We start from the raw sequence: 27,419 nt of genomic DNA, 5'->3' as shown, positions 1-27,419 counted from the left end.
ACAATGATGAGGATTTTAAAATCAACATGTTGTTTGACTGGGAACCAATGTAGGTCAGCGAGCATAGGTACAATAGGGAAATGGGACTTGGTGTAAGAGGGTTCATCAGCAGATGAAATGAGACAGGGGAAAGTTGGAAAAGTATTGCAGGTGACAATAGGTGATCGTGGCAATAATGTGAATAAGTGGTCGGATGATCATTTCAGTGCCAATTATGACACCGAGGTTCATAGATTCATAGAATTTACAGTGCAGAAGGAGGCCATTCAGCCCATCGAGTCTGCACCGGCTATTGGAAAGAGCACCCTACCCAAGGTCAACAACTCCACCCTATCCCCATAACCCAGTAACCCCACCCAAAACTAAGGGCAATTTTGGACACTAAGGGCAATTTATCATGGCCAATCCACCTAACCTGCATATCTTTGGACTGTGGGAGGAAACCGGAGCACCCGGAAGAAACCCACGCAGACACGGGGAGAACGTGCAGACTCTGCACAGACAGTGACACAGCCGGGAATCGAATCTGGGATCCTGGAGCTGTGAGGGATCATAGGCTTGTGAGGGAGAGGGATGGTGTTGATAGTTAGGAAATCGAGTTTAGGACTGGGGCTGAAAACAAAATGGCTTCAGTCTTCCCAATATTTATTTGGAGGAAATTTCTGCTCATCCGGTACTATTGGATAAGCAATCAAATGTCACAACAGTGGAGTTGAGAGAAATGGAAGTGAGGTAGAGCTGAATGCCATCATCACACATGTGAAAACTAATTTTGTGCTTTTGGATGATGTTGCCATTCAGCTCACAAGCGACTGAGGTGATATTGCCCATTTTTCAACCCTGTACAAGCTGAATCCCATCCTGAGCAATTCCCCTGATGGGTAAATGCATCCATATTTCTATAGTTAACATCGACAAAAACTACTCAGGAATGTAGGTTCAAAGTAAGATCTTGATTTCCAGGCGCTTGAAGCAGCATCTTTCATTTGTGCCCTTCAAGGAATGAGCTCCACCTGAACTTAGATGAGTGCTGCAGGTCACAATCAGAATTTAGTTCAGATTTCAGATGATCCGAATCAGAACATGAATCTAAATTTGAATTCTAAATGAGGAAGATTAAAATTTTACTATCATTAACTCAAATCCAAATTGGAATTCTGATTTCTTAAATTATGGAAGCAATGGTTTGAATTTGGATTCAGTCAGATCTATTCAGACTGATCTTTCAAAGGGGCTGGTTTAGCACAGTGGGCTAAACAGCTGGCTTGTAATGCAGAACAAGGAAGCATCGTGGGTTCGATTCCCGTACCGGCCTCCCCGAATGTGGCAACTAGGGGCTTTTCACAGAATCTTCATTGAAGCTTACGTGTGACAATAAGCGATTATTATTATTATTCTGTACAATCTGAGGCAACTGTAGAGTGTGGTTAAATGAGCAGATTTGGACTGATGATTCATTTGGTTCATGTTTAGCACAGCTCAGGCGTTACACAGTGAATACATGGTGCTTGCCGTTTACATGCACCCATTAAAGATATTTTTCAAATGCCCTTTTCTCTTTGTGCTCGATGAAGTACACAAGACTTGTTTCATTCATTAATAATAAAGAGATTTGAAAAATGAGTATCTGATTCAAGAGGCTGGTGTTCATTTTCATTACTATGCAATGCCAGAATTATATATTTTATTCTGCCCTGGGCTTCTTGAAATAGAAATTGAGGTTAGCAGTAAAAATCCAAGCATATAATTGAACATATAAGTATCACGTCTTGAGGGCGACACACTTAAAATTCCAACATATGTAAAACTATCATATTTATAACTCCTTTTTAATAGATATCCTTAATGAGATATATGCAGTTGTTGTCAGTTAACAGAGATGACATTCCCTCAGGTAATGTTTGATTGCTGATACATTATTGCTGATGGCTTCTGATTGATGGATACAATTACATTTTCACCTTAATTTTCCAATAAACAGCTTTGAAGTATGTAATGGGGTTCATTATGGGCCTTTAAAAAGCAACCTTTTCAAAGTTTGATATGTTGCTTTTGTGGTTCCAAATTTAAAATCATAATGGAAAATATAGGACGGGATTTTCTGGCCGTTCATGGTCACGGGATCTTAAAGTCTCGCCGATGGCGCACCCCCGCTGCAGGTTTCCTGGCAGCAAGGGGAGCGTTCAATGGGAAACCCCGTCGACAACGGCGGGACCAGACGACCCTGCCGTCAGCCACTGGCGAGCCGCTCTCCGCTTCTGTAGAACACGCCGCAGAGGGAGAGTGAAATTCCGCCCACTGTATCTAATTATTGGGAACTAATCTTCCATCACTTTTGGTAAGAAGTAAAATTATTACAAGCTCCATGGCTTGGGAGAAGCAAAAAAAAAGGAAAACACCCTGGAGCCAATAAAGCAAGGAAAAATGCAAAAAATTCCTCTCCAATCCCCTCAGGCGATTAAACCCGGATCTGGGGATTGATTACATTGACCATGCCAGCATTTTATATGATGCAATCTCTGTCCCAAAATAGTGACATAGGAGCTCCAAAACAGAGAAAATTGTGATGGATTGACACCCACCACGCCTTATCTTCCATTCCAACACACCAAATCTCTAGTCAAAATCAGAGTTTCACAACTGTAGAGCTAGTGAGTTGAGGGTGAATTTTCCCTCTTGTACAAAATGTGTGAGAATCCCATTAAAGCTGTATACCTCGAGTAAATTTGGAGCAATTATCTTGAAGCACGACTGTCCAAAGTTCTCACCAGCAATGCGTTTTCCACTCGGCTTGCCCAGATAAAATGGACAAAAGAAGGTTTTTTGAAAGCAGGCTTTCAGTAACTAAAGCTGCACTGCTCAGTTTTCTTTCATTGCTACAACCTAGGTTCTGAAAATGGGTATTGGTTTGAGTGTTCCAGTCGATTTGAGTTTTTTTTAGGTAGACTAAAAAGATGGGTGATCCTTTTCACTTGCACCAGGGATGGATTGCTGGTATCCAGTCTTACCCATGCAGACATATTGGGCAAGTGTAAAGATACACAAAACAGGGAATATATTTTGTGGCTCTGATTCACCAGGGACACTGTAATTGAGGTGTGCTGTCTGCTGGAATTTAATAATTCGTAGCCAATTCGGACAATCGGGAGTTAACCACAGGATTGAATTTTTATGTCTCCAGTTTGTTTCGAATGATACCAAGGGTTACATGCATCATCAAGCATCACTCCATCTATGCCCGAGTAGGCAGTAGCTGATCATACAGGTCAATGTTCACCGGGCAACAATCATAGATTGCTTTCTTTTCAAGTAATCTTCTGTGCCTAGCTAATGAAGGAGTTGGTAATTAGAAGGGGGATGGACAGTGTATTGGTCGGAGGGGAATTGGAGTGAAATTTGATCCCACTGTGTGTAAAATGGGAGGAAAATCACCAATTTAGCCTTGCCCAGGTGACGTTGAAACTATGCTTGAGGTCATACTGAGTTGGGCAATACTTCAGCATGCCTGGCGGTTGTTGTAAACCGATCAAAGCTTCTTTGCATATGATAATGAGGGGTTTAATGTCTGCTTTGTGAGCCCACACTGAAATTCAGACCACTGAGTGGATCACGTGCTGGATAAACTCCCCTCATTTTTTCAGCTACTCCTGCAGCCTGACCAGGGTTAAAGGAGCTGCTGCATGTGCAAAAATTGACCTTTTGTTGTGGTTTTGAACTTGCTTTAAAGTGGAGCCAGGAGGAGAAATAATTATCTCTTGTGCCACAGCAAATCTACAGGCTGCAGGCAGCCTGTGTTTGTCCCTTCTCATTCCCTCCCAACCTTCCCTGAGCTGGTGTTGCAACCAGCCAAAATAGGCCTGGAGTAATTGGGGAGAGGTGAGACCCAAGGTCCCATTTTGCCGGAACTTTGGGCTTCGGCTTCTGATCCATGTACCAAATATGCTGCCGGCAAGTTTATCTTCCGGCATTCACTTTAGCACTGGCTTGTACACTTTATATCCAGTCATGGCCACCCCTTGCACAAGTAGCAAGGTTAACTGTTTTATTTTAGGGAAGAGGTGAGGCTTGCAATGCACCAAATTCACACCCTTGCATGTTGGGCCAGGAAAGCCTGCCTTTGGGTAGCCTGCAATTAGCGTTCTTACTAAGTGAACAGGATTTTATGTTTTCCCCCAACATGCATTTCCAACATCTTTTAGACTGCTTACCTTGACTAACTCCATTACCAGGTAGAGCTCTGTTGGTGTGTCTACTTCTTCAATTAACATGATGATATTGGGATGTTTAACCCTCCGCAGCACTGCAACCTCATTCTCAATCAAGTGCTCCTAAAATTCAAAGCACGATAGCAATCTCATTTACAGCAACAAAGTAGATTTGATTCAAAACAATTGTAACCATACTTCATTTAGGAGGAAACAGCAAGGTTCCACATCCAATTTACATCAAGTTGAAGTTCCTTTTTCCTAATGTAACATGAAAATATTTATCTGACCAGTACAGAATAGTAATTTGTTTCTGTGTTGTCCTATTTTGTGGCAACTTCTTATATTTTGCACACCAGGCTTGCACTCTCACTATCTTGGCTCATGGGTGAAAAATGGCTACTTGAGTGTGGTACCAAAGGGAGCTGGCACCCATGGATGAAATGCCATCACAAACTTCTACATTCAGAAGCAGAAACAATTTGAAATCAAAGAATAAACTAGGAGCCAAAATGTCCTGAAAAGGCCAGCGAGATAGAGTCACACTCTCAAGGCTGACTACTGAAAATAACCAGTCACGTTGAGCAGCATCTTAGCACCACTAAAAAGTCTCTGCTGCCAGGGAGCAAAAGTGGGTCTTGACACCAATGGTGGCATAACCTTCTTGGAACTGGCCAATGAAAAAGCTGCCTCTACGCTCGCTGTCCAATTAAGGATGGCAAGGGGTTTTTGAGACGGTTGGCCCAATTGGAAGATGGGAAGAGAGAATTGAGAAGAGGTGAGAAGAGGTGTCAGTAGCACCTCAGCATGCCAGGAGGCTATCTCAGAGAAACTGCTGCCTTAGTGGGGAGTTTGCAAAATGTCAAGATAGTGGCTGCATCGTGTCTCCAACCACACCTTCATGGGACCTAGGAAGATTCTGCCCGTTGTCACCAAGCTATATTTCAAATAAAAATTAAGGACAGGCTATTCCAAAGTGACTCTATACTCTGCTCAAAAATGCCCATTATCTCCACTATCTGTTACTGTCCCTGTTCAGTCTTGTTCGGAAAACCTCTATCCAAGTCTAACATGTCTCCTGATGTGAATTCCTGCATGATTCCACACCACACTGACCTGGTGCGGGGGTTCAGATATTACCCCTTCCTCAGCTCTTTTCCTGATGGATTGACAACGGTACCAGTGCAGCTTCCAACCCTTGCCCAAAATTGGAAAACCTCATTAACTTTGCTTCAAATTTCCAGCCCACCCTCAACTTTACATGTTTCATCTCCAACTCTTCCCTTCTCTTCCTCCACTTCTCAATCTCTATTTTGGGCATTAGGGTGTCAACCAATATGGTTGTCAACCACTGATTCCCACAGCTGCCTCGTTTACACTTCTTCTCACCCTGCTGTCAGTAAGCACTGTATTTCACTTATCCAGTTTCTTTGACTCGGGCATATCTGCCATGATGATGTCACCGATCATACAAGTGCTTTCAATATCTCTTTTTCCTCAGTTGTGATCCCAGGGGACTATGTCCATCCCATTTCCTGTACTCCTTCTGCTTTTTCCCAAACCAATCTTTCAATTTAGTACTATGTAGTGATACTGCAAAGGCTATGGGCCCTGATAATATTCCAACAATAGTACTGAAAACTTGTGCTCCAGTACTTGCCGCATCCCTAGCCGAGCTGTTCCAGTACAGCTACAACACTCGCATCTACGTGGCAATGTGGAAAATTGCCCAGGTGTGTCCTGCACACAAGAAATAGGACAAATCCAACCCAGCCAATTATCGCTCTATCAGTTTACTCTCCATCATCAGCAAACGGATGGAAGGAGTCAACAGTGCTATCAAATAGCATATACTCAGCAGTAACCTGCTCACGGACGCTCAGTATGGATTCCGCCAGGGTCAATCAGTCCTGACCTCATTACAGCCTAGGTTCAAACATGGGCAAAAGACATGAAGGTCAGAAGTGATTTGAGAGTAACAGCAAAGTAGTATCTAACTGAGTATGGCATCAAAGAGCCCTAGCTACACTGGAGTCAATGGGAATCAGGGGCAAATTATTCACTGGATTGAGTTTACGTGGCACAAAGGAAGATGGTTGTGGTGGTGGAGACCGATCATCTCAGCTCCAAGACATCACTGCAGGAGCTCCTCTGGGTAGTGTCCTAGGCCCAATCATCTTCAGCTGCTTCATCAATGACCTCCCGTCCATCAGAAGGTCAGAAGTGGGGATGTTTGCGAATGACTGCACAATGTTCAGCACTATTCGCAACTCTTCAGATAATTTCATAGAATTTACAGTGCAGAAGGAGGCTATTCGGCCCATCGAGTCTGCACCGGCACCTGGAAAGAGCACCCTACCCAAGGTCAACACCTCCACCCTATCCCCATAACCCAGTAACCCCACCCAACACTAAGGGCAATTTTGGACACTAAGGGCAATTTATCATGGCCAATCCACCTAACCTGCACATCTTTGGACTGTGGGAGGAAACCGGAGCACCCGGAGGAATCCCACGCACACACGGGGAGGATGTGCAGACTCCGCACAGACAGTGACCCAAGGCGGAATCGAACCTGGGACCCTGGAGCTGTGAAGCGATTGTGCTATCCACAATGCTACCGTGCTGCCCCCCCAGTGAAACAGTGCATGTCTAAATGCAAAACCTGGATAATTTCCAGGCTTAGGCTGACAAGTGGCAAGTTACATTTGCACCATACAAGTGCCAGGCAATGACCATTGCCTACAGGAGAGGATTTAACCATCGCCTTTGACATTCAATGGCATTACTATCACTGAATCCCCCACAATCAGCATCCTGGAAGTTACCACTGATCAGAAACCGAACTGGACTAGCCGTATTAATGCTGTGATTACCAGGGTAGGTCAAAGGCTAGGAATCCTACAGCCAAAAATTAACCTCCTGAGCCCCACAAAACCTGTCCACCATCTACAAGGCACAGGTCAGGAGTGTAATGGAATACTCGCCACTTGCATGGGTGAGTGCAGCTCCAACAACCCTCAAGAAGCTCAACACCATCCAGGACAAAGCAGCCCCTTGATTGCCCACCCTTCCACAAACATTCAAACCCACCACCACCGATGAACAGTGGCAGCCATGTGTACCATCTGCAAGATGCACTGCAGTAACTTGCCAATGTTCCTTAGACAGCACCTTCCAAACCCATGACCACTACCATCTGGATGAATAAGAGCAGCAGATACCTGGGATCCACCACGTGGAGGTTCCCCTCCAAGTCACTCACCATCCTGGCTTGGAAATATACTGGCCGCGATTCTCTAGTCCAGCGCTGGTTCCGAGACCCGATTCTCGGGTCCTGGGGGGGCCAGCACGGCGCAGGAACTGCCCACGCCGCTCCAGCTGCCGGTCCCAGCGTCAAAGTACTTTCATTTTCCCAAACATTTTCAGTTGTTTTTAAACTGAAGTCTTTAAAGAATAATTCTGAATGGATTTTAACAGGTATTTTCTGATAATCAACTGCCTCCAAACAAAATCAATGTTTCTATTTCTGGTGTCCTGCCTGGTAGATTAATCAAAATATTTTTCATTCTTTGAATATAAAAATGCTCTTCCTGATCGAGAATCACAAGTTATGCATCACAGAAGTAGACAATTCCAGGCAATGACCTTGTGGTGCCTCTTTAAAATACTACCTACATTTTCCCTGTCCCTTTTCTACATTTGAAAGATTTGTTTTTCACTTATCTCAACAAATGCCCTCTGGTCCTAATTTCCTGACATCTAAAGTCAGAATCTAAAGTTGTAAATTTGCTTGGTGCTTGTCGAGCTGCTGTAACTTAACCGGAAATATGGCAAAGGTCCACTGATAAGAGGTTTATTCATTACTCCACTGAAGTTATGGTGGCAAAGCAGTAAAGCACCGAGCAAATTCCCAACCATTGTTTATCTTATCTGCAATATTTCGTGTTTTAGACAGTGAGATATACTGTCCATATTGTAAAGCACAAACATCTCTACTCTTGCCTTGTAGTTCATCCTCTTTACACTTGGGATCAATCTTATTGCTCCTCTCTGCCTGGATGTGGGCAATTCCTGTGCAGCCCTCAAAGGTGATCAAAAATGTTCCAGGCGACATATAGCTCAGTACTTTCTGTACAATGTGAGATACGGATAATGTCGATTCCACACTTCAAGCCCCTTGTTTTCACTGCATGAGAATGTCAATCACACATTCCAGAGCTTAGTCAAATGTGATAGAAAAACAGTAGACAACAGGAAAACTTCTTACCTTGCCACTGCATTTGGCCTTATCGATTATTTTCAGTGCATACTCCTTGCCACTGCATCTAAGTGGAATACAGAAAAAGAAGCAGCTTTTTTGTGGTGGCAATATAATTTTCACTCTCCAAAAATAATGTGAAATATTTTTTCTCATTCTTCTCACATCTTCTCCTTCACACCATTATTTTTACCTGAGGGACGAGCGCAGGGAAATGCTTTGGGCAGGTTACTCCATTTGGGAGACTAAGGGCTGGATTCTCCGCCCCTTGATGCACATCGTGATCGGGCACCCGGCTGAACATAGAACATAGAACAGTACAGCACAGAACAGGCCCTTCGGCCCTCGATGTTGTGCCGAGCAATGATCACCCTACTCAACCCCACAAATCCACCCTACACCGTAACCCAACAACCCCCCCCCCCTTAACCTTACTTTTAAGGACACTACGGGCAATTTAGCATGGCCAATCCACCTAACCCGCACATCTTTGGACTGTGGGAGGAAACCGGAGCACCCGGAGGAAACCCACGCACACATGGGGAGGACATGCAGACTCCACACAGATAGTGACCCAGCCGGGAACCGAACCTGGGACCCTGGAGCTGTGAAGCATTTATGCTAACCACCATGCTACCATGCTGCCCCTGAAATCGAGGTTCACGCTGGGCACCGGTGGGAGGATGCTAATAATAATCTTTATTATTGTCACAAGTAGGCTAGCATTAACTGCAATGAGGTTACTGTGACTAGCGGCGCCTGTTCGGGTACACAGAGGGAGAATTCAGACTGTCCAATTCACCGAACAGCACGTCTTTCCGGACTTTTGGGCGGAAACCAGAGCACCCGGAGGAAACCCACGCAGACACGGGGAGAACGTGCAGACTGCGCACAGAAGTGACCCAAGCCAGGAATTGAACCTGGGACCCTGGATCTGTGAAGCAATTGTGCTAATCACTATGCCACCATGCTGCTTCAGGGATAATACCAGGAGCTATTTTACCCAAGCGGGAATCGAACCTGGGACCCTGGAGCTGTGAACAAATGGGTCCTAATGAGTTAAACGTGGACCAGTCCAAATGGCACCTGGGGGGAGGGGGTCTCCCAGGCCATTAGAGACGCCCGGGTGGTTGGTGACAGGGCAGGGTGGCCCCCCGCTCGCTCTCTGGAACCTGGGCACCTTAGCACTCCCAATCTGGCACCCTGGCAGTGCCACCAGCAAGAAATCACTCTAAGTGCAGCCTCGCTGGAGGAAAACTCCCGGAGGCCAAACGAAATGGCAAAGAGCCGTTAAATAGCGCTGCAATCACTGAGAAACACCCTGCTAAACGCCCCCGAAACTGGACATAGTAGTTGTTTGGTTGATTCACGTGCATTAAGTCTGTTTCTCCCGTATCCGGCCCGTCACTGGGTCACGTACGAGGAACAGCACTCTTATTTCGAGTCGCCTGAGGACTCTCTGTACTTCGTGAAAAGGAAAGGACTGGTGGTGGACTGAGAACTTTTGAACTTTGCTGCAACGTTCATGGTTTTTTTTTCCTTTTTGTTTCCCGTACCAGCCTCCCCGGACAGGCGCCGGAATGTGGCGACTAGGGGCTTTTCACAGTAACTTCATTGAAGCCTACTCGTGACAATAAGCGATTTTCATTTCATTTTTTTTCATTTCTCTGTTCTTTTTAAAAAAAAGTTTCTCGTTTTTGGTTTTGTGGAAGTTGTTTGTAATGCCTTCTGTATTGATTTGGGACCAATGGCAGAACTGAGTGAGTTAAGGTTTTCATTTGCACTGTTGGGGGATGGGGGTGTGCTTGTTCAGATTTTGGTGTTTTTCTGTTGGGCAATTGTGTGGGGATTTTTTGATGTTGGGAGTATGTTTGTATGAGCGGGGGAGAGGGGGAGGGTGGGGGGGGGGGGGAAACAATAGGTGGGAGACTATCCGGCACCAGTGTTGGGGGCCACCAAGCTAGCTGGGCGGGCTAGCTCACGGAAGCGCAGTGGGGGGGTGTACATATGTTCGGTTTATCAAAGAGGTTAGGTTACAGAGTGTTGTTACGGGGGGGGTGAGGGGGGGGGGGGGGAAGAGGGGGAAATGTTCTGCTGACGAGGGAGAGACTTGGGCCAAGGGGCAGAGAGGAGGTTGGGGGCGGAGGCTGCCTAGGGGCGGGCCGGTGGTGGCGCGGAGCATGGGCTGGAGGCGGGCCCAAAAAAGGGGATGGCTGATCGGCGAAACTAGGCTGATCACCTGGAATGTTCGAGGGTTAAATGGGCCGGTCGCGCATCTTCGGGTACTGAAGGCGGACGTGGCAATGTTGCAGAAGACGCACCTCAGAGTAACTGACCAGATTAGATTGAGGAAAGGCTGGGTCAGTCAGGTCTTTCAATCAGGACTGGATTTAAAGACTAGAGGGGTCGCGGTCCTGATCAATAAGTGGGTGGTGTTTGAGGCGGGTAGAATAGTTTCGGATGTGGGAGGTCGGTACATTATGGTCAGTGGGAAACTGGAGGGGGTGCAGGTGGTATTAGTAAATGTATATGCGCCAAATTGGGATGATGTGGAGTTTATAAAGAGGATGCTGGGGAAGATACCGGACCTGGACTCGCACAGGTTGGTCATAGGAGGGGACTTCATGACCTTGGCTTGGACCGTTCAAGCTCGAAAATGGGGAGGGTACCAGCAATGGCAAAGGAACTAAAAGTGTTCATGGAGCAGATGAGGGGGGGGTTGATCCATGGAGATTTGGGCAGCCGAGGATGAAGGAGTTCTCCTTCTACTCACACATGCATAAAGTGTACTCCCAGATCGATTTCTTCATTTTGAGCAGGGCCATACTGGCAGAGGTAGTGGACACAAGGTACTCGGCGATCACAATGTCAGACCATGCTCCGCACTGGGTTGACCTGCAGGTTAGTAAAGACAGTAGCCAGCACCTGCACTTGAGGTTAGATGTGGGACTTTTGGCTGACGAAGGGATGTGCGAGCGGCTGAGGAAATGTATTCAGAACTACCTGCAGGTCAACGACATGGGGGAAATTACAGCAGCGATGGTCTGGGAAGCACTGAAGGTAGTGGTCAGAGGGGAGCTGATCTCGATACGGGCCCACAGGGAGAAGGTGGACAGGGCAGAGACGACCGACTGGTTAAGGAAATACTACAGTTCGATGGGAGGTATGTGGAGACCCCAGAGGCAGGGCTTTTAAGGGAATGGCGGAGGCTACAGGCGGAGTTTGGCTTATTAACCACAGGGAGGGCGGTGCAGCAGCTGAGAAAGGCGAGGGGGCACGATCTATGAGTATGGAGAGAAGGCCAGCAGAATGCTTGCACAGCAGTTGAGAAAGAGGGAGGCAGCCAGGGAGATAGGGAAAGTAAATGACGGAAATGGGAACCTGGTTGGAGATTCAGCAGGGGTGAATAAGGCGTTTAGGGATTTCTACAGCAGGCAGTATAGGTCGGAACCACCTACGGGGCCAGAGCGGAAGAGGCACTTCTTGGGGGGCTGAATTTCCCAAAGGCGGACGGGAGCTGGTAGAAGGGCTGGGGGCCCCGATCGAGTTGGAAGAAATAGTGGAGGATCTGGCGGCCATGCAGTCTGGTAAAGCCCCAGGGCTGGATGGGTACCCAGTGAAGTTTTATAAAAGGTTCTCTGGGATATTGGGGCCGGTGTTGATGAGGATGTTCAATGAGGCAAGGGAAAGAGGGGTGCTGCCCCCGACGATGTCACAGGCCACGATTTCGCTGATTCTGATGCAGGACAAGAACCCGGAACTGTGTGGGTCCAACAGGCCGATATCCCTGTAGAATGTGGACGCCAAACTGCTGGCCAAAATTCTGTCCTCCAGGATTGAGGATTGTGTTCCGGACGTTATTGGGGAGGACCAGACGGGGTTTGTTAAGGGTAGGCAGTTGGTGGCCAATGTAAGAAGTTTGTTAAATGTGATCATGGTGCCCCCGGAAGGTGTGGAGGTGGAGGTAGTGATCGCAATGGATGCAGAAAAGGCTTTTGATCGGGTAGAACGGGATTATCTGTGGGATGTGCTGGGACGGTTCGGATTTGGGCAGGGCTTTATTGACTGGGTCAGGTTGCTATATCAGGCTCATGTGGCAAGCGTACGGACGAATAGGACAACATCGGACTATTTTAGACTGCACAGGTGGACGAGACAGGGAATCCCACTCTCCCCACTGTTGTTCGCGCTAGCTACAGAGCCGTTGGCAAATGCTCGGAGAGCCTCAAGGGGCTGGAAGGGTCTGGTCCGGGGGATGGGGGGTGGAGCACAGAATCTCGCTCTATGCAGGCGACCTGCTTCTGTATGTATCGGACCCATTGGAGGGGATGGAAGTAATCATGGGAATTCTCGGGGAATTTGGCCGGTTTTCGGGGTATAAGCTAAATATGGGGAAAAGTGAGATGTTTGCGGTCCAGGCGAGGGGACAGGAGAAGCGATTGGGGAACTGCCGTTTAGATTATTAGGGGGAAGCTTTAGGTACCGAGGCATTCAAGTGGCCCGGGAATGGTTTCGGCTGCATAAATTAAATCTGCCCTGGCTTGTAGACCAAATGAAGACCGATTTTCGGAAATGGGACACACTCCCATTGTCACTGGCTGGGAGGGTGCAGTCAGTGAAGATGACGGTCCTCCCGAGATTTCTGTTTGTGTTTCAATGTCTCCCCATCTTTATTCCGCGGCCCTTTTTTAAACGGGTCAACAAAGTGATCTCTGGCTTTGTTTGGGCAGGCAAGACCCCGCGGGTAAGGAAGGTAATGCTTGAGTGGAGTCGGGGAGAGGCCAGGCTGGCGCTGCCAAATTTTAGTAACTATTACTGGGCGGCGAATATAGCCATGATCAGGAGGTGGGTGGTGGGGGAGGGGCCGGCATGGGAGCGTATGGAGGCGGCTTCATGCAAGGGCACCAGTTTGGGGGCGTTGGTAACTGCGCCTCTGCCATTCCCGCCAGCACGGTACTTCACCAGCCCCGTGGTGATGGTGGCCCTGAGAGTCTGGGGTCAATGGAGGAGACATGTGGGAGCAGAGGGAGCATTGGTCTGGTCCCCAATCTGTAATAATCACCGGAAGTATGGATGGGGTGTTCTGGATATGGCGGAGAGCAGGGATTGAGACGATGGAGGATACGGTTATAGAGGGGAGCTTTCCGAGTATGAAGACGCTGGAGGGGAAGTTTGGGTTGGCGAGGGGAAACAAATTCAGGTACCTGCAGGTGCGGGACTTCCTTCGTAAACAGGTGTCAACCTTCCCGCTCCTACCGCTAAGGGGGATTCAGGATAGGGTAGTTTCCAGAGGGTGGGTAGGAGAAGGGAGTGTCTCGGACATTTACAAGGAACTTATGGGGTCAGAGCAGATGCAGACCGAGGAGCTGAAGTGCAAGTGGGAGGAGGAGCTGGGAGGAGAGATACAGGATAGTCTATGGGTGGACGCGTTGAGTACAGTCAACGCGTCCGCAACATGTGCCAGGCTCAGCCTGATACAATTCAAGGTCGTTCATCAGGCTCATATGACAATGCCTGGGATGAGCAGATTCTTTGGGGTGGAAGACAGGTGTGCAAAATGTGCGGGAGGACCAGTGAACCATGTCCACATGTTCTGGACATGTCCGAAGCTTAGGGGATTTTGGCAGGGGTTTGTGGACGTCATGTCCACGGTGATGTAAACAAGAGTGGCACCGAGTCCGGAGGTGGCGATTTTCGGGGTGTCAGAAAACCCGGGAATCCAGGAGGAGAAAGAAGCAGACGTTCTGGCCTTAGCTTCCCTGGTAGCCCGAAGGCGGATATTACTAGATTGGAGGGACTCAAAGCCCCCAAAGTCGGAGACCTGGCTATCGGGCATGGCTAGCTTTCTCTGTTTGGAGAAAATCAAGTTTGCCCTGAGAGGTTCACTGTTAGGGTTCGCCCGGAGGTGGCAACCGTTCGTCGACTTCTTTGCGGGAAATTAATCGGCAGCAAAAGTGAGGGGCGGTTAGTTTAGTTTTGACTAGGTAGTTAATAAAGGTGGGACCTGTAAGGGAGGGAGACGGCTTTTACACTATGTTTATAGTTTCATGTACATTGCTTATTGTGTTGTTGTTATAATACCAAAAAATACCTCAATAAAATGTTTATTAAAAAAAAAACTGTTTCTCGCCCTACAGATCCTGCCAGATCTGTTGACCTTTTGCAGCATTTTTTGTTTTCAGTTCAGATTTCCAGCCTCCACAATATTTTGCTTCAAATGTAGTTATTGATCTACGGTCGCTAATTAAGTTGTATAATTTTTATCAAGGGAATTATATCATTTTAGAGGAAGCTTTTCATACCAACACATTCATGGAAATTTCACAATCCAGCTCTGTGATTCTGTTTACCCAAAGACACACTGTTCTGTTTAGCTGTGGAGGTAGATAAATTGCTGTTAGACTCTTCACACCTTTCATTATAAACAGACTTTATGGGCAGCTTTGTATATCAAGGGAGTGCTTACAGTGGATTGGGAACCTCTTTGTTTCAGCACCTGGATTGCCCATGCCTGTTTATTTTAGCTGTAAAACGTATGTATTTGCGGACCAATAGCCGAGCGTGGCTGTGATGGGGACCTGCACTCTGTTAAAGGAAGGATCTTTATTTAATGGGACCCCAGCGGGGATCAGAATGGCTGCATCCCCATCTCTTTTAGAAGGTTTCAAGAAGAATGATGACGGGAAGGTGTGGTAAGGTTGACCCCCACACCCCCACCACCCATCCTCACACACACACACGCACCCCAACCCTAGTTCTCAGAAGGTGATACTGGAGGCAGTGAGGGCCAGAAAGGAAAATTCCATTTTCCACAGATGACAAGAAGATACCAGCCACTCCGACCAAACTAGAAGTCGCTGAGGTAGTGAGCAGCAGGAGTGTGGTCCCTCGCAGCTGTAGGCAGTGTAACGAGAGGTTGAATGACACACGATGGGCAGGAAAGGTGAGTGACAGATACAGGGGCAAGGGTAGTTGGGTCTCTGTTGAAGGTGCTCGCAGTTCGCATCACTACCTCCTCAGTCACATGCTCACATGTTGCCTCCTGTCCCGATGACTGAACCTATCCCTGCACAGCTGCAGTTGGGGCAGTCTTTGGATGAACGTGAATGAGCCTACAGGACACCACAAACATCTTAGCTGTCAGAACAGCAGACCAAGTACCAAAAGACTCTTTCTTGGACATGGCTGTACACTCCCAGACACCCAATAACACTGCTAATGCAGCCATCTTTGAAGGTCAGACTCGGGTAGAAGTGGGTGAAATACCAAGTAAAATTAATCATGGACAATGTAATCCCCTGGAAGAGTTCAGATTGCTGAGCGAGTTGGGAGAGGAAGTTTCCATATTTTTGTCCTCCCGAAATTGGTCTCGAGATTTCCATTTCACTTTCTGATAGTTGTGGGAGACGGTGGGGCTGCTGTTTGGTTAGAGTGTTGTGAATAATCATGAGAGAATCACAACTGTGGGGAACGGGTTTAATCGAGCAACTGCTTTTTTGTTACCCAGCATTTTTCTGCATTTGGAAGCAAATATCAAAGTAATCATGTCAAAGTACATGTCGTCCCCTGCTACGTTATTGCTCAGTAGATAAATAAGTTTGAACTCATAGGGCAACAATGAAAGGAACAACTTTTAGAATGTCTGCAGAATCAACAAACAGCATTAATTCAGCTGCCATTTTGCTTTTTAATTGGCTGTGCTAGCTAACTTGTTTAAGATCTCATTCAACCCACAGTGACCCTTACCTATTTACACAAATATTTCATAAACACATAAGCCCATAACTTGCTCAGTGTGGCAATCTCTGGTGAATTGCCATCTGAATGGACTTGCACTCGCTTTTATTGGAAGCCCCCTGTCTCACTCAACTTTCCTCACTCAAGTTGGTGAGACAGGAGCAGGGAGACACTCCCCCCCCCCTCCGACCTCCCTCCCCCCATCCCAGCTGCATCGGCGAGGAGTAACTGGTGCACAGGGAAGAAAGGGGCACCCCCTTTTAATAGCATGAGCTGCTGTAAAGGAGATGCTGAAGGGACAATTTCACGGGAGAGGGTAATTTTCAAATGTACGTGTTCAGACAAATGAGGGGAGGCCAGGAGGGAGATAAGGGGGTGGTGTGTGTCGCGGGTGTGACCGGAATGGGTTGAACTAGACAAGGGAGGGTCGCGTTGGACCAGGCCAGGATGGGGTTTGGACTGGGAGAGGGGATCGGACCGGGAATAGGTCAGGTCAAGTGTGTGTTGGACCAGGCTGGAGGTTTGGACCAGGAGGTTGGGTCGGTGGTGAGGGTGGTGTGGAAAATCCGCTGGGGTTATATGTGTGGGGGCTGTCCCATGCGAGGCTGGGTCCAGTGTTTAAAATAGTTACTTTGGAGATAAACGTCCTTTTTTCCCTTTTGACTCTTTCAAAGTATCTATCAGGGTAAAACTGTCAGGACCATCCGAAGTTAGCGATTTGAATCATGTCTGTCAGATGGTTCCCAGCCCAGCACAATTGTCCAGAGGATGTCAGCCTTTTGCACAACTGCCGGGTAAACCCTTGCATGGAAACGTCCCAGAGGGATTTCCCATCGCATCATTGAGGTATCCCTAAAAGCAATGCTGGGGAACCAGGAACTTATGGCCCGTGAAGTTCTTCTCAGTGATGATGAGAATTAAAAATTCCATGATGAGTATGAGCAGCATCATTATTCTTTTTGCACGAGGAAACCTTTTGGCTCCACAATGCATCAACAATGAGGCAATATTCTGGTTATATTAAGAAGAAGGACTTTAATATTCCTCTATTTGCTGATATTTTTAAAATGTAGAGTAGATGGTGATGGTTTAATTGGGGCGAACGTTATTGAGATTGAAAAGCTTAAGGATATCAATCCTGTGTAAGTGCTGGGTTGTGCCAGTTGGAAAATTCCCCTGCAGGATTAAATATTCCTGGCAGGCACTGTGACGTAATAGGAATCCACCGGAGTTGAGGGAAGTAGGAGAAGCAGGCATGGGTAGCATCTTATTGAGTCTGCTGCCATCCCATTAAAACGCATGCGACAGTTATTTTCTCTCATAATAAAACAATTTCATTTATAAAGCACCTTTCACGATCACTGCATGTCCTGAAATACTCTACAGTCAATGAAGTGGTTTTTAAAATGTGTTGTAGTGAACGGGCTGTGCAAAATCCCACATAATTGAGGGTTAAACATTACTCAGGACACCGGGGAGAATCACTCTCCTACACTGAAATAATACCAGGAGATATTTTACCTCCACTTCAATGACAGCCAGATCCTTGCGCAATATTTAATTCTCGGCTGCCTGCCCCACACCGGTAGTGGGGTCCCCGATGCGACCGAGAAATGGAAAATCGGGATCAATGGCGGGCATCAATAAGCACCGATCAGATTGCGATGCTCCAGCCCCCTGCTGGCACTGGGATCGGGCCTTGCCCACACACGCCAGTCGGAGGATGTAAATGAATGCAAATGAGTTGTTTCTTTGCTATTGGCATAAATAGGCTTACAGTAACACTGCAATCAAGTTACTGTGAAAATCCCCTAGTCGCCACACTCTGGCGCCTGTTCGGGTACAGTGAGGGAGAATTCAGAATATCCAATTCATCTAACAGCATGTCTTTCGGGATTTGTGGGAGGAAACTGGAGTACCCAGACGAAACCCATGGAGACACGGGGAGAACATGCAGACTCCGCACAGAGTGACCCAAGCGGGAATCGAACCTGGGACCCTGGTGCTATGAAGCAACAGTGCTAATCACAGTGCTACCGTGCCGCCCTCATTAAGTCTCAATAACCCATTTACATCTACTTAGTGGACCCGGCAACCTATTCTCCAGCCCGCTGTGATTTTCAGATCACATGTGCAAGGATTACTATAGGTCTCATCGAACGTGGGCCTAACGTGGTAGTCCTCGCGATGGGCCGGGGCAACTCCTTAAGAGAGTTGTCCCCAAAGTCCATTGGAGGGCCACCCTCAGCCCCGACAATGCACGACTGTCCACCCTCAGCCCCTCCTCGACCAGACCATCCCCATGGCTGCCCCAGAGACCCCCTAAAATGGGAGAACTCCTAAGAGATCCCCTTAATTGGAGTCCTCCCCCGAGGCCTCTTTAGAAGGGAGATCCCACAGGCACCCCTAACTAAAGGAACCCCCCACATGGACCCTCTAACTAGAGGGACCCCCCTCCACAGATACCCCTAACTAGAGGGAGCCCCTCACAGAGACCCCTAACTAGAGAGACCCCCCCCCCACCCCACAGAAACCCTCCAGAAAAATATTCATGTGAGGAGATATCAATTTAATGCTAGCATGAGGCAATCAGTCTTAATTTCCGAAGGATAAAATATCAGCTTATCAGCTCTCTAGCTTCCAAAAAGGGTCTTTTTTCAGGGGGTAGGGGTTCTGTTGGGGTCCCCTCTAGTTAGGAGATCCCTGTGGGGGTTCCTTTAGTTAGGGGGTCTCTGTGGGGCGGTCTCGCTATTAAGGCGGCCCCTGTGGGGAGTACACCTATTACAGAGATATCTGCGGAGGTTTCCTCTAGTTATGGGTTACTGTAAGGGTTCCCCCTATTAAGGGGATCTTTGTGGCGGTTTACTTTTTTTAGGGAGTTCCTGGGGGGTCTCCTTGTTAAAGGGTTCCTGCAGAGGGTCTCCTTAGTTAGGGAGTCCTGATGAGAGGGGTTGGGGAGGAAGGTCAACCCCATACTTGGGGGAGACACCCAGGCAATCTGGGGAGGGGACTGCTTTACGATGCGGGGGAGGTGGGCTGATTTGCAGTGCGGGTTGTTGCTGGCTGCGGGATTTCGCAATCGAGCAGCCCCTGCTCAACATGGTGACCCCTGGGAATCCAACCTATTCCTCACCGTGCTTAAATTTGCATGGCGAGGAGTAGTGATTTGCTTCCTGATTTGCCCTTCCAGGGGGAACATAAATCGGTATCAATTCTTTTCGGGGGGGAGGGGGGGGAGGGAGAGGATAACATAGGGCTGGATTCTCCATTTCACAGCCCATTCCCTGCCCACCACCTACCAGTCCCCCCAGCCCTCGCAGAAGCCCCCCCCCCCCCACCCCGGCCAGCGGTACGGATCCTGGCCGAATGTGGCGGCGCGGGACACAATCTGCAGCCGTCACACCAGGTTCCCGACCGCTCAAATCACATGTCAACCGTCCGGTCGGGAACTCGGCCCATCATGGGCGGAGCTTCGTTGGAGGGCCTACCAATGACGCGCTAACGCCGTTCCATCGACGTGCGGCGCGCAACTAGAGACGTCATTTTGGAGGGGGCGGAGACTCGAAAACCGGTGTCAAAACGAGCATCGGAAGGGATTCTCCGCCTGATCGGCAATTATGATTTTGGAGTCAGGCAACGGAGAATCCCGCCCATAGTCTCCCAAATGGAGAATCTCGCCCTGCACCTCTGACATTGCAGCACTCCCTCAATACTATCCTGAAGTGCTAGCCTAGACTGTGCACAAATGTCTCTGGATTGGGAATTGAATCAACATAGTTCTGATTTGGAGGTGAGTTTGCTGCCACTCAGTCCCAGCTGACACCATGCCAACCTCTTAGCATGTGATAGGCTGTAGGAAAGAGGTTTCATGATAACTGAAGTTCAAGTTATGTGTTAAGTGCAAATTTGTGTATTGAATCACATCTGTGGTGTTCCCTTATAGACTGTAAAGGTTTCCATTTTTGTGGTTAAGCTGACTTACCGTTCCACACATTCTTTAACTACGGCAAAATTCCCATCTCCAATCACCTTCCCAATTTTATATTTATCAAGAATAGTTGAAGCTGAAAAGGATCTATTTCCATTTATACCTGTGGGAAGATTGAAGAAAATTTAGATTAATTTTCTAAGGTTAAACTACTCCAGGAGTATTCTACATCACTTAACTGTGGAATACAGTTTCATTTCCGGTAATCCATTCCTGCATTCCGCTAATCCATTGACTAAGCCCATGCATTATGGACTGAAATTCTCTGTACAAAAATATTTAATTTTCACTTGATAAGCTGATATTTTATCCTTCAGAAATTAAGACTGATTGCTTCATGCCAGCAGTAAATTGATATCTCCTTACAGAAATATTTTTCCTTTTCATTATTTTCTGTCGTATTTGGCGATATGATCCCTGTGATAACCTCCATGAGACCCACAGAGATGACCTGATTGATCTCCCCAAGGGACTCGTGGAATAGAAGCTCCCCGCTGACAGATAAAAGTCGGCCAGGATCAGAACCGGCATCTTTGGATGATCCCGGCTTGGACTGGATGTACTGCCCAGCGTGTTGTGGCCTTGGTTTTCTTTAACTAAATAAACCAATGAGTTTAAGCCTTCTCGAGACTCCTGTGAATATTATACTGCCGATGAGAGTGGGATCACTCGCACACACGGGCATTACCCCACAACTCTCAAATGAGGACAACCTGATGTAGGGTCGCTGAGGGCCCTCCCCTTTTCAGGCCTCTCCATTCCCCCTTTCAGGCCCCCCCTTTCAGGCCCCCCACCATGAACCCACCCACCAACCTTTATGAGGCCCCTTAATACCCGCACTCATCTCCCCACTCTTCATAAACCCCCCCCCCCCCCCCCCCCCCCCCCCCCCACATTCCCCCTTTCAGGGCATGGTCCTCCTCAGGCTCCAACCCTTGGCAGTGCCACCCTGACATCACCATCTAGGCACCCTGGCACTATGACCAAGGCACCTTGGCAGTGCCAGGATGGCAGTGTCAAGGTGCCTGGGTGCCAGAGGGAGATCCAGGGTGCCACCCTGCCCTGTCCCCGATCATCCAGCGGTCTACAATGTCCTGGGAAACGCTCCAGGTGCCATTACGCCTTGTCCACATCTGTGTGGATCAGTACTACACAGCAGTTGGTCCAGGCCTTGCTGGGCAAGGCCGTGAGTTCCCAGGCAGACGGAGAATCCGGCGCACACATATTTAAATGAGGCGAACGGCTCATTGAAATATGCTAATCTGGATCTTGCCCAGTGAGGACGGGATCCAGATCGTGATGTCCCGTGAGGTTCGTTTGAAACTTGCGAGACGTCTCAAGCATCACAAATTTTGTGAGAGGTCTCTTACGAGATTCAACACCCTCGTCGCATCACCAAGTCGGGTGCGACGAGCCGCGAAATCACACCCCCAATCTGACTGCACAACTTACAAATCACGAGAGCTTTAAAAGATTATGACGAACTCTGGAGTAATTTGCCTTCTTGGAAACTCAGTTCCACTAACCTGTTGTGTTATGTACTCTGGGATAACACAGGCTGCAACTGGATGCAGCTTTAACCAAAAGATACTCCAGACCTTGAAGTTAGTTCAATCTGATTTATTGAACCAGTAGCACAGTTAGCACAGTTCTCTATGAGTTCGACTCTCTCCAAACCCAAGTGTGGTTACCCTGTCTGACTGAACCAGACTAGCTCTGAGCCACGTGCTGGAGGTGTGATACTGTAAATACACCCTGACTCACTCTGTAGATGCTCATCAGTGGAAAGAGGCGGAGTGTGAGTGCCTTGTGCCTTTTATAGTGAGATACCACCTCTGAATGTCCTGCCTGCTTATTGGTCTCTTGTTCTCTGTGTTCATTAGCTGCCTGTCTGTATATCATTGTCTGCAGGACTGCATATCAGGACATAACCCATTAAAATTCATTTTTCCAAATCTTGAACAATACTTGATATGTGAGGATTTTACACTTGTGTACATTGTCTAATTCTCCATTTCCTTCAATGGAAGAAGTGAAAATTGTGCGTGGTGTTTATGACAGTCAGGCAATTTGATGCCAGCAGACTCCTGCTTCAAGTTGGAAGTTATCCCCACTTATCATGCTGTTTTAATAAAGTAAATCATATTGCGGTATTTCAAGAAAAGTTTTTGACTGGAATTTGCCTTGTCCTCCTTGTACCTAATGCTGATGACATGCAAAGTTATCACATTAAAAGAAAGTGTTCCCGGTAAACAGTCTTCCTCATTAAGAGTGCACATTGTATATTTCAGCGTGCTTGAGCTCCCAAAATGTGATCCTGGTGCGTAAGATTCCATGGTGGAAGTAGGATTTTGTGAAATCAGGTCATGAACTGGAGATCAGCAAGCATTTCAGAAATAGAAATTTCACTGCACTTCCTCCTTCAAAAAAAATGCTTAGCATTCCTGAGGCACCAAAGAACCATGTCAACCAGGATCATTTCTAAAAAAACCAGGGATGAATTCCTTAAACTAGTCTTTCGATTTGTATGTGCCTGAAATATTTGATCTAATCTCCAAAGAAACAAATGATGAGCTCTGGATTAATACAATTATTTTGTTTCTGAAGTTGTGAGATCTCTAATAAGGAACTAATGGGTCATGAGATACCCTTCTGGGAAGAAATTGTACTCACTATAACAGGTATTATTTCTGTTTCGATACATCAAAGCACTTTGCTACACAAATTAGACTATCCCAATAAAAACAGGATATGGCAGGACCATGGCTTGGTCTTTGATGTGTGCTTTTCTGTTGATGCAAGTACATTAATAACTCTCGCCTGCACAGTTGAGACACAGCAGAGAGCAGAAAAAAATGACTTGTATTTTGGAAATGGCAGGTCTGCTTTCAGGTTTCTATTTTAGAAATTTCAAGGAAGACCACTAAAATATCAGTGTCCCATCAAAAACTGAACAAATTGAATAGAAAGCTTGAGAAGGTGATTTGTAATGTTATTGCTGTTTTGTTATGCTCTTGACGTAGCATAAGCTGCTTCCTTGATGTGCACTCTGACAAAGGAAGGTTCAGACTTGAAGATAGCTTTAACACATTTATTTAAACTGTTAACAATTCTCCTACTTGGATTCAACTCTCCTGTTAATCCTGCTATAGCTACTCAGACTGACGAACCAGTCTGCTACAATCCAGGTGGTGGGTGTGATGTGTTTCAAATCAACCCTGTGTACTCACTGAGAGTCTCCACTGGAAAGATGAAGATCATGTGTGTTGTGTCCTTTTATATGGGTTGGTGTAATGCGCTCCTGTGGTGGTGTCACCTGTGTGAGTGTGTCGTGAATGCCCATTGGTCGTGTCCTATCTTACTGGCCCATTGATTGAATGTCTGTGTCATGATGTCTCTGGTGCTTCCTCTAGTGTCTATCTAGTCTACGTGTATTTACATTAACCCCTTGTGTATTTACAGTGATGCATATCACCACAATTGCATTCTCAACATCCACATGATTACAGCCAGAAAAAGTTAACAAATTAGTCTTAAAAACTGGGAATCGCTTAGAAGAGCTACTGATAAGCAGAGTCGTGAAATCCATGAGACGTTTTCACAACACTAAGGAACAGAAGCTTTGCCCAAATTCCATTCCGCATTTTCGAGAAAAAAAACTGTAATCTATGAGGAATGAAATGCATTTGGACCCTTTGGACAGTCCAGATTTAATGGTATAATCATTAAGCATTTATACCTTTTCAATTATTAAAATATGGAATACTCCGTGTGGAGATCGGGATACTTTTCACACATTTGGCATTCAACATCAATTTTGAGTATTCCCTGGTTAGACAGTTTATATGAAGCTTATAAAGTTTCCACTGATTCCCCAAGACAACACAAAGGAAGGATAGGGAAAATGATCGAGGGGAAGTAGCAGCCTTCATGATTAAGAATGAAATCACTTAAATTGTAAAAGATATATAATGAGAGGTATATGCAGGCAATGGAGGTCTTATGTGGAGCAATAAGGAAGAGATAGTTTTATGACAGTAGTGGTGGATGTATAGGCCTTCCCTGATGGCAGATGTGAAATGGTGCAATGTATAAATGCAAAGATTAGATAGCATGCAATAAAGGCAGAGTAGTTTTAATGGGCAATTTTAACTTTAATATAGATTGGAGCTCATGATAGAAAAGTAGTGAATTCCTTCAGTGTGTTCAGGATAATTTGCTGCAACAATTTGTCCTCAAACTAAATAAGGGGGCAGGCATATTAGATGTAATAGTGAGCAGTCTGCCAAATTTAGCTAACAGCCTAATAGTGATCATAATTTAATTAAGTTCAATGTAGCGTTTGAAAGGGAGAAATGCAAAACTACTAACATTCTTAATTTAGGTAACGCTAAACAGTAACATGATAAGCTCAGATTTTCAAAATAGTGGAAGTGACCAAACATCTTGCCACCAAACACAGCACTTTCCATTTTCATGGGAATGGGGATGGGGTGTTTTTCACACATGATGTTATACGGGGGGGAAGCTGGCCATTTAAATAATCAGTTGCCTCTAGTCAAGTAGGATTTCGATAGTCCAGGATTGTGAAACTTGAAGTGTGCAGCTTCGACCATGTTGAAGTATGAACTTTATGGATTAATTCGAATAGCCAGGAGAGATAAGGTACACATTTGGATCTGGTCCTGGGACACCTTTAGGGGAGATAAGGTGCCCTTTGGTGTAGGATGGAATTGATAAAAGTAGGAATAAACATGTGTAAAAAGTGCAGAAACCCCTTTTTTTCAAGCTCATTGGGACCTTTACGAACAACTGTTAAAACTGTCAGAAGCACCTGTCAAAGGGGCCTGTCAAAGGGAGCTGTCAGGGTATCAAGGCATTTAAAATTTCTGCCTGTTAAATCTTTGAACAAAATATCTGGAGTTGAAAAAAAAACTGCTTGTTTCTTCACTCTGTCTGTAAACATAAGCTTGAGGGCTTCCAGAAGTGGATTAGTGCTGTAAGACTGATTTTGCAACTACAATTAACATATTAACCATTTTGATTGACAGCTGCATGCGGTTATAGACTCTTTGATGTGGGACTATGAATTCCAATGCTTGTTGTTATAAGGGATTCTTGACCTGAATGAAATGTTTGTTGTTATGTGGCTTTATTTAATGGCAAGAATGTTTATGAATTAGAGTGTTTTTTTGATATAATGAAGTCTGTAATCGACACTTAGGCCAGATTTTCACCACAAGTGGCTGACATGGTGGCACAGTGGTCAGCACTGCTGCCTCATGGCGCTGAGGGCCCAGGTTCAATCCCGGGCCCGGATCACTGTCCACATGGAGTTTGCATATTCTCCCCGTGTCTGCGTGGGTCTCACTCTCACAACCCAAAGACGTGCAGGGTAGGCGGACTGGCCATTTAAGTCACTGGCTATCTCCACTGAAATGGTATTTTGGCAGGCTGGGAATGTGAAAGATTAGTTGTTAAGAAGTTAGAACTGCTGGAGTGTGCAGATTAGGACAGGTAAGAGGTCAGACTTAGTGGATCCATTTGGATAGCAACGGTATCCCTGTGAACAGGGTTGTGGGATTCCTTTAGTGAGGCATAAGGCACTCTTTGGGAGAGGTGAGGCATCATTTGGGATTTTTAAAAGTGAACATGATCATACACTTTTTACTTACACATTGTAACAGTCCAGCTGTCAACGAACTGTTAACAAACTGTCTAGCAGTTAACGTTGTCAACGAAATGTCCAATCTGTCAAGGTAATACGAAGTTGACAAGAAGCTGTCAAGGAACAAGGATATAAGGTGAGTTGGCATGGAGGAGGCAAGGGCAGACATGGGTGGGTGGGGGACATATATTTGCATGGGACATGAGGGGTCATGGGGATAGGTAAAGGTGTATGGATTAGCATAGGGGTCTGAGGTGCCATGAGGGTGGGTAGAGGGGAATGTCGGCAGGGGATATGAGGGGTCATGAAGGGGCATGGATTGGGATGGGGGTATGAGAGGCCAAGCGGGGGATTGAGTGGGGGTCATGGATTACCATAGGTTGGCATGGATGGGTCGCAGGGAATGTGTGGGAGACTGAGGGGTGAGACCAGGAGAGACCTCTGTGCCCGGCAGCCTCTGCCCCAACTCCTATTTTATCCCATGCCCACTCCCCACCTGCCACCCCCTACCCGGCCCCCACCCACCCCTCTCCCATAGGATTAGGAGTAGCCATTCAGATGCTCAAGCCTGTCCTGCCATTCAATGAGACCATGGCTGATCTGTGGCGTAACTCCATATACCTGCCTTTGGCCCACATTCCTTATTATCTTTGCTTAACAAAAATCTATCTCAGATTTAAAATTAATAGCAGTTCTAACTTCTTAACAACTGTTCTAGCCCCTCCCTAAAACATGCGACCCATGGTCAGATGTTTTAAAAGGCTGGGTTCTCCAAGGTGGGAAAATTTCCAACTCTGCTGATCCCTACTCAGGGACAAGAATTTGGGCCGGAGAGCTTTATTTTCCAGAAATGTGGTTTATATTGTCTTTGCATTTGTCCGAAGATCTGCCTAAGCTTGATACCAGATGAGTTGAGTTGGAATGGTAGGTGTAAGGGCAAATGATGACAGGTTAGGGGCAGCAGGGTAGCATGGTGGTTAGCATAAATGCTTCACAGCTCCAGGGTCCCAGGTTCGATTCCCGGCTGGGTCACTGTCTGTGTGGAGTCTGCACGTCCTCCCCCTGTGTGCGTGGGTTTCCTCCGGGTGCTCCGGTTTCCTCCCACAGTCCAAAGATGTGCGGGTTAGGTGGATTGGCCATGCGGGTTAGGTGGATTGGCCATGCTAAATTGCCCGTAGTGTCCTAATAAAAGTAAGGTTAAGGGGGGGTTGTTGGGTCACGGGTATAGGGTGGATACGTGGGTTTGAGTAGGGTGATCATGGCTCGGCACAACATTGAGGGCCGAAGGGCCTGTTCTGTGCTGTACTGTTTTATGTTCTATGTGAGGGGTCATGGGTTGGCAAAGGTGCTATAAAGGGACATGGGGGGGGGGGGGGGGGGGGGGGGGTAATAGGTTAGCACAAGGATGCAAGGTGTTATAGGCTGGGAGGAGGCATGAGGTGTCACGGGTTGGTATGGATGGGCATGTGTGGGCCATAAGAAGGGGTGAGGTTTGGAGGAATGTTTCATACTTTAATCTTTATTTCCGATCTTTCGGGCAGCGCGGTGGTGCAGTGTTTA

General features: G+C 46.8%; 1 protein-coding gene across 5 annotated transcripts in view; it reads right to left on the bottom strand.

Moving 5' to 3' along the window:
* dclk2a (doublecortin-like kinase 2a) overlaps nucleotides 1–27,419 on the bottom strand; it is a 463,722-nt gene that overhangs the window by 61,357 nt on the left and 374,946 nt on the right. For all 5 annotated transcript variants that reach the window (XM_038791969.1, XM_038791970.1, XM_038791972.1 and 2 more), the window contains 3 exons: nucleotides 20,186–20,294; nucleotides 8,476–8,533; nucleotides 4,209–4,328 (listed from right to left, as the gene is read on the bottom strand). In XM_038791969.1, coding sequence (XP_038647897.1) covers nucleotides 4,209–4,328; nucleotides 8,476–8,533; nucleotides 20,186–20,294 — 287 coding nt within the window. The remainder of the gene's footprint in view (nucleotides 1–4,208; nucleotides 4,329–8,475; nucleotides 8,534–20,185; nucleotides 20,295–27,419) is intronic.

The sequence above is a fragment of the Scyliorhinus canicula genome, chromosome 3 (assembly GCF_902713615.1).
Source record: "Scyliorhinus canicula chromosome 3, sScyCan1.1, whole genome shotgun sequence".
In the NCBI taxonomy this organism is placed as follows: Eukaryota; Metazoa; Chordata; class Chondrichthyes; order Carcharhiniformes; family Scyliorhinidae; genus Scyliorhinus; species Scyliorhinus canicula.
This window is presented reverse-complemented; position numbering and strand designations above follow the sequence as displayed.